Source organism: Manacus candei, unplaced genomic scaffold (genome assembly GCF_025592945.1).
Source record: "Manacus candei isolate 608988 ecotype Guabito, Panama unplaced genomic scaffold, ASM2559294v1 h1tg000046l, whole genome shotgun sequence".
In the NCBI taxonomy this organism is placed as follows: domain Eukaryota; kingdom Metazoa; phylum Chordata; class Aves; order Passeriformes; family Pipridae; genus Manacus; species Manacus candei.
In genome coordinates, this window is record NW_026138094.1 from 15,282,440 (window position 1) to 15,289,949 (window position 7,510).

The window sequence follows — 7,510 nt, forward strand, 5'->3', positions numbered from 1 at the left end:
CGGGGGTGCTCTGCTCCCCCTTCCTGCTGCCCAAACAGCCCACGGGACACCCCTGAACAAACCACTCCCCAGGGAATCACTGCAGGGCTCCAGCCAGGCCCAGACACCCACCCTGGAGTGGGAGCACAGGGACAGGGATGGAGGGGGAGCACAAGGGACAGGGATGGAGGGGGAGCACAGAGGGCAGGGATGGAGGGGGAGCACAGGGACAGGGATGGAGGGGGAGCACATAGAGCAGGATGGTGATGGGAGCTCAGGGCAGCCCCCCGAGCTCAGGTCCCCCTTTCACCAGCCATTTCTCCCTGGGCCCCACGGGCTCTGAGTTCTCCCTCCCACCACCAGATTCCAAGGACACCACCAGATTCCAAGGACAGCTTCTGTGGGAAAGGAGGGTATAAAACAAGGCTGTTTCTCCCTCCTCCACAGCAGCTGTCCCTGCCTCTCTGCCTGCAACAAGACTTGGGCTGTGCCTGGGCAGAGGGGGGAGAGCCCCTTGCCCTGTGCCTTGGCCTTTCTTCCCTTCCTGTCCTCCCCACCTCTTCCTGCTTTACTATCTGGGGACACTCCATGGGGTCTGCCATGGGATAACAGGGAGGAGAGTGGGACAGGGCCATACACAGAGAGTCTGGGCACACCCAGGGCCGTGGGGAGGAGTCTGAAGGGCTCAGGGTGATCTCCCTCCAGCACTTCCATACTCTGCTAAAACCCAAAGATCTGGTAAAAAGGGAATGTCCTTGTCTTGGACACAGGGAAACTGAACCTGTTTGGTGAACACTCCCCTCGCTGTCCTGTTAAGAAGGGTCTGGAAAATCAAACTGAAGGATTTTGCTGAGATGAACACCTTCCTTTCCCTTCAGGGAGTCACCTGCCTGCTCCCAGGAATCTGAGCAGTGAACAGGTTCCATAGAGAGGTGCTCCTGTGGGATCATAACAAACATAAAGGGACAAGGTGGGTTTTTAAAAGAAGTGAGAGCAGCACAGGCCAGGAGCTGTTGCAGAGCAGAGCCATTCCCTGGGCCCCGTGCAGGACTAAGCAGGAAGGAACATTCAGGAGCTGTAAAACCTTCCCCGTGTGTCAGGTTCTGTCAGTCATTTGTGTCCTTGTGTCCTGTGTCCCCTGGCAGGAGGCAGACAGTGACCAGCACTCCCTGCTGGATCGAGCTGCACCTCAATGGCCCCTTGCAGTGGCTGGACAAGGTCCTCACCCAGATGGGCTCCCCCAGCATCCGCTGCTCCAGTGTCTCCTAAGGAAACTCCTCCTGGGGGCAACAAAGACTCCGGAAAACCCTTAGCAAAAGGCATAGTCAAACAAATTCCCAGTTATTCAAGTTGATAAAGAAAAAAACAATCTGCTCTTAAAAAAAAAAGAAAAAAAGAAAAAAAAGTGGGTTTTCTTCGTTTTGTCGTTTTTTTAAACACCCTGTTTAAGCCACTTCCACTGAAACCGTCGGCACTTTGGTTGGGATGCTCCCGTTGCGGTTGGAATTTGGAGCTGGAGTTTATCCTGATAAAGGACTGGATAGTGCTGTGCCTCCCCCTCTGTGTGAGCACACAGCAGCCACCACAGCTCCAAGGAAACTTTCCCTCTGCCTCACACAACTCCAGGCCGTGTCCCGCTGTGGGATGACTCCTGCTCTGGGATGACTCCTGCTCCTGCATTCCCGTGTCATCCACCTGATCCACACCTGGAATTGCAGCAGCAGGGGGGGAGAGGAAGCATTTACAGCACCCAAAGGAACAGATTCCTCCAGTGATGTTCCTAAAAGGAAGGAATTTCCCACACTGCCACCGAGGAGGCAGAGCCTTGTGCTGCAGCCGAGGCCTCGTGGGTCAGACTGGATTGACAGGAAGCAAAAAGCCAAATTTAAGGCTCTTCCTGATGTTGCTGCAGCGACTTTTGGCTGGAGCTGCTCCCAGATGGACAGTGGTCTGTGGGGAGCTCTGGAGTGGTTAAACCTTTGTCTGTTTGCATTAACTCCAGCAAGTTTGTGTTGTTCTCTCACTCTGTTGGATGGTGTTGCCTCTCCTGAAGCCGGAGGGGCTCCGTGGGATCAGTGTGCAGGTGGGACAGGGCTGGCAGTGCCCAGGCTCTCACTGCCATGAGCAGAACACACCCCAGGGTGGGGCATCCCCTGGGACAGCCTGGCCAGCTCAGCCCAGCCCCTCTGCTGACAACTGATTCCAGCTGATGGAAATGCTCCGAGATGTGTTTTTGCCTGGAGAACTGGGGAGAGTGTGTATTTACTTGTATTATAAAATGTTCATTTTAAACATACATGCTCCAGACTGTTTAATATTTTTTTTTTTCCCTGCAGCAACTGTCATGGCAAACAACTTCCACAACTGGAAAAAAAAACAACAAAACCTTAGCACTTGTTTTTATGGTTCACATTTGCCAAATAAGTCTCCTGACTTTGTCAGTGCTGTCCAGTTCTGTGTTTCTTTGTACCTGCAGTGAATATCTTACACATTTGTGCCAAAATGTTCGAGAGGGAGGGGAGAAAGTGAGAATCAGTTTCCTATGGAAATCTTTTTTTTCTTTTTCTTTTTTTTTTTTTTTTTATTATTATTTTCTATATGGAAGACAAACCCAGCAGCTGGATGTGGCTGTGGGAAGGACTGGCTGGGCTGGGCTTTGGGCTGGTTTGTGTCGGGGCTTTAATCCTGCACGCTGAGCTCCCAGGTGTGAACACGGGCAGGGATGGAGCGCCCTGATCCCAGGGGGAGCTGCTTGGAATCACATCCCAGGAGTTTCCATGGACCTGCTTTCCCAGTGTCCTTGTTCCTGGGAGGCCTCTGTGTCAACCTCAGCTCCTGGTTTGTCAAACTCCACCACCTTTGGCCGGAATGTCCGAGACCCTCAGAGGGCACCAGGACAGGCCGGGGGTCGCTGCTGCTCCTGGAAATGGGACCTTTTAGGGAGTTTTCTTCCAGAAACAAGAAATTACCTTTTTTTCAATATCTGAAATTGAAGTTCTGAGGAAGATTCTGGGTGGTGGATGTGCCCCTGATGATGCAGCACCTGGGAATATCCTCTTGCAGAGTTCTGACCGGAGCTTTCCCTGTGCAGCACAACCTGGACCAGCACTGGAGGCTTTCTGAGGTGTTTAATTGGTTTAGTCTTTGCAATGTGTCTGATGTGACCGGGGCAGGAAGAGCAGCTGCATAAAACAGGATTTTCTAGCCACTTCCACAGTGGGTTTGTGTCTCACTGTGGTTTGATTCAGCCTTTATGTTCACATACAGGTTTCTAACCTGGTTGCAAACAAAAATTTATCCTGCATTTTGTGGAAATGTTTGACTTTTGGCTGTTTAGGGAGAGAGGGGAAAATGTCTGCTCTGTAAAATGGCCCCAGGTTTCTTCTCTGAGCGTCTTATTTGCTTATTTTAGTGACAAATTGTTGTTGTCTTCAGAATGCTGGAGGAGGTTGGACTCTGGTGCCTTGTGCTTTAACAACAAAAATGGCACCTGAAATTCCAGAGTCAGGGATTACAGGTGACAGCGTGTGCAGCAGCCCAGCCTGACCCAGAGGCCACGAGTGGGAATAAATCCCAGTTTTAATATGAATTTTGCACACAGAGTCACCTCCTCAGCCAGCCTGCACTGCCAGCAGGGACCAGATCTGTATCTCCTTGCTAAGGGATAATTAATTGCTGGCTGTTATTAATTGAGGCCTTTTGAAAACCAGGGTGATGCATAAAAACTTTGGTTAATCTCCCCTCATCATCCCTTAAGTAAAATGACTTCCAGTGGAAAATGTGAGCTGGGCCAGCAGTGCAGTGAGATAAACCAGAGATTATCTCCACTAAAGTATTAATTTCCTGCCCTTTGTTTGCTTCTCACTAATTCATAAAAGCTTTGTGGGTGCCAGAGTTACCTTGGGAAGTGCAGTGGAGGGTCCTGAGCTGTGGGCAAACGCAGGGATAGGGCTGGATGTGATCCCAGGGATGTGGCTGCTCTGCCTTTGCTGTCGTGGTTCAGTGGTTGTATGGATAAAATTGAATTCCCATTCCTGCAGACACCAAGGGAGCAGGAACTGGGCTGGGATTGCTGGAGGCAGTGGGGCCCTGAGGGCACAGGTGGCTTTGCTGGGGGTTGATTTTTCCTGGAACTTCGCTGGTGTGTAGCACACAGGGATGTGCCCAGCCCTGCCCTGGCTCAGATTCCAGCTCCAGCCTGGAATACCCTCTCCTTTCCTGGCAGTCTTGGCTATTCCACCAGGATTTCACACATTTTTGTTACTGGCAGAGTCAGTGGCAGGAACTTTGACCCTTTCCTGGGTGTGGCTGCAAAGGGCCTGGTGCTGGAAGGTGCCATTGATGGCCTTCTGCCATTCCAGGACTGGGCTGATTTATTTTTCCTGTTAATGTATGGAATTGCAGTTTGCATTTTGTGTTAAGCTTGTCTTAGAAGTAATCCAGGGCTGTCCATTTGATTTAATCTCCAGGAATCAGTGTGCACATGTACAAAGATGGAGAAATCCAATCATAACTCATTTCCCCGGGGCTCTGCCTCCGCGTGCCAGGAAAAGGCTGAGTTACTTCGAGTTCCTCCCAGTTTCCTCTCCCCTCATGGATCAGTGGAGTTGAACCTGCCCAGGACTCCTTTGCAGGGTGAAGGATATTCAGGACTCATCTCAAGCAGTGAGTGTTGGTGTCTGTGCCTTGTGCTGCTTCCTAACTGGAAAAGCACAGGGGGGAAGGACATGGTTCGGTGAAGGACTTCAGCCATGGCACAGAACATCCAGGTTTTTCCTGGTTCTCTGAGGTACTGGATAGGTGGGAGGATGGAATTCCCCAGCTATGCTAAGCTAGGATGAGGAACAGTCCCTCTGGAGTCCTGGAGGAGCGGTGTGGTCGAGCTCACTCTGGTTTGTACCACGTACGTGCTTTTGTATTTATGTTTTCTTTCTTGAGTATTCAGATGAATCAAATATTTAATTTTTAACAGCAAGGGCAGTTGAGGACTCGGAGTATTAACTATTCCATCTGTTCCTTCCTGATGATTGCTGGGAATGAGGAGTGTGTGGTGTGAGGACAGAGCTGGGCACAACCCCTGTGAGTGAAGCCCCGGGCCTGCTGTGCTCCAGCCCCACATGGGGCTCCCTCAGGGGCCTTTTCCCAAAGCCCTCCAGGCTCTAAAAGGACAAAACCTGTCACTCCAGAACTGGTCGGTTCATCTTCTGCTCCCTCCAGCACTGGGGAGCCCACCCAGTGTCCCTGGGGGGTCACATCCAGCTCATTCCCGCCGGAGCTGCGCCCTGGGACGGATCCCTCCGAGCATGTTTGTGTTAGTGTTAGAATTCCTGATGTACCTCCCTGCCTCCTCCCGCTTTGCCCTGGCATTACTCACTGTTTGTTACTCCAGGCCTGTCCCATGTACTCCCTCCCCTTCCCATGTTGCAACTGTAAGGTCTGTTTTTGACATTTTAATAAACTTTGATTTGAAAACTGAGGCTCGTGAGCGAATGGGGGTGTGGTAAGAATGTATCCAAGGGCACAGCCTGAGTTTGGAAACCTCAGGGAATTCGGAGACAGCAGCACCTCTAGGGTTGTGTAATGGAGGTTGTAATGCACAGGAGACCTCAGTGACAGGTAAGACCTCCATTCTTGTTATGGTTTTGTTCTTCAAGAATTTAAAGCCAGATATAAAAAATCAATTAAAACCCTGCAACTAGTTCTTGTAACTAACAGGATCCAAAGGGGAGCAGCACCGGAGCTCTGTGCTCCAAGGATTTATGGTCCAAGTGCTGGAAAAGTCAGAGGTAGCTGAACATTCCCTCCCTGCCCCGTGTTCAAACTGCTGCTGGACTTTCACCTTCAGGCTGGGAATTGGGGATCTCCATTCTCAGCTCAGGGAATTGGGGACCTCTGTTCTCAGCTCAGGGAATTGGGGATTCCTATTCTCAGCTCAGGGAATTGGGGATCCTCGTTCTCAGCTCAGGGAATTATGGATCTCTATTCTCAGCTCAGGGAATTGGGGAGCTCTGTTCTCAGCTCAGGAGCTGCAGGGCAGCATTCCCTTGTCATTCCCTGCTCAGTCCCATGTCCTGTCAGGAGCAGACCCTAAATTCTGGTGCCTCCCTGTCTCAGGACTGCAGTGCTGTGCTGCACACACGTGCTCAGCCAGGAAATCCTGAAGAAAAGCCTCGAGGAGCAGAGATTCCACCCCCCTCCTCCCTGAGCAGCTGCTCCATGGCTGTGCTCTGTTCCTGGTGGAAAAGTGTCCCTGCCTGGAGCTCCCAGGCCATATTTTTGGCTGTTATTCTGTGCTAAACAGGTTCCTGCAGCCTGTGGTCTCTGCAGGGATGATCCTGCCCCTCCATCCCCTCCTGGAGGCAGAATTCCAAGAGCCTGTGGATGGAGGGTGGGCAGGTCAGGTGCCATCCCGGGGGATGGTGACACATCCCTGGCATCCTGCAGGGCATTGTGCAGAGCCCGGGAAGGAGCCAAGGCACGGAGCCAAGGCACGCGGTGATCCGTGAACTCCTCCTGGCTCTCCGAGGGTTTCACTGGAATTCACTTTTTTCTGGGCTGTTTTTCCTGACAGGATTTACGAGAACACTTTTTCCACTCGCTTTTCCAAGGCTGTGGTAAGAAAGGGTCTCGGCCAGGCCTTGTGCTGGGGCTGCCAAAACTCCACGAGCAAGGCAGCTCAGCTGGGGCTTCTGCTGCTGCTCACCTGCAGGGACCCTGCATTCCAGCATCCCAGGCTTCCCATCTGCTCTGGAAATGGGCAGCTGGAGCAAAGGACAGGTTTAATAAGGAATTAAAAGTCTCAAAACCTCACCAAAAAAAAAAAAAAAAGAAAAAAAAGAGTGAATTGACCTTGCCTGGAGTTTTTGGTTCAGGCAAAAGTTGGGTGACAAGTGGTTGCAGTGGCAGGAAAATCTTTGCCATCCCAGCCTGGCCTGTCCAGTAACACTGGAATGCCTGTCCAGGACTGGGAATGCTGGAGCAGCAACTGGGAATTCTGAAAGTCAAGCTTCATACCTGGGACAAGGATGTAAAATGTGGTCAGTGAAGTGTCCCTGCCCAGGCAGGGGTGGAACTGGGTGGCCCTTAAGGTCACTTCCAACCCAAACCTTCTGGGATTCTCCAAAAACCATGGGAATTCTTCTGTTGCTGCTGAACAAGGCTGTGGCACACAAAGAGAATCGGAGTGACAGACACAATTTCAGGTTTGCTTTTCCATGAATTATTCCCCTTTTATTCATTTCTGTAACTTCTTATCTTGTAAAGAAATTCTGTAGCCAAAACCAAAGTGTCTCTTCAGAAGGAAAAACCCCAAACAACCCACAGAAAACCCCCAAGCCACCCCCAAATTAAACTCTGATTTAAAAACACAATAAAGGACCATTAAACTTTTTCCTGGTGTCTCCAGCCACACTTCCTGCCTCCATGATTTGTGCACCTATAAACACATATTTACAACAAAAATATGTTTCAAAGAGTTCTTAACCTGGGAATGAGCTGCTGCTGCCTTGTAAAAAGGCAGAAAAGAGCTGGA

The 7,510-nt window shown here is 50.9% G+C and overlaps 1 protein-coding gene across 4 annotated transcripts in view; it reads left to right on the top strand.

Annotated features, from left to right (window-relative positions):
- Positions 1-5,451, top strand: part of SMAD3 (SMAD family member 3) — a 69,217-nt gene extending 63,766 nt beyond the window's left edge. For all 4 annotated transcript variants that reach the window (XM_051796908.1, XM_051796907.1, XM_051796909.1 and 1 more), the window contains one exon: positions 1,125-5,451. In XM_051796908.1, the coding sequence (XP_051652868.1) occupies positions 1,125-1,248 (124 nt within the window). In that variant the 3' untranslated portion in view covers positions 1,249-5,451. The remainder of the gene's footprint in view (positions 1-1,124) is intronic.
- The last annotated feature ends 2,059 nt before the right edge of the window (positions 5,452-7,510 follow it).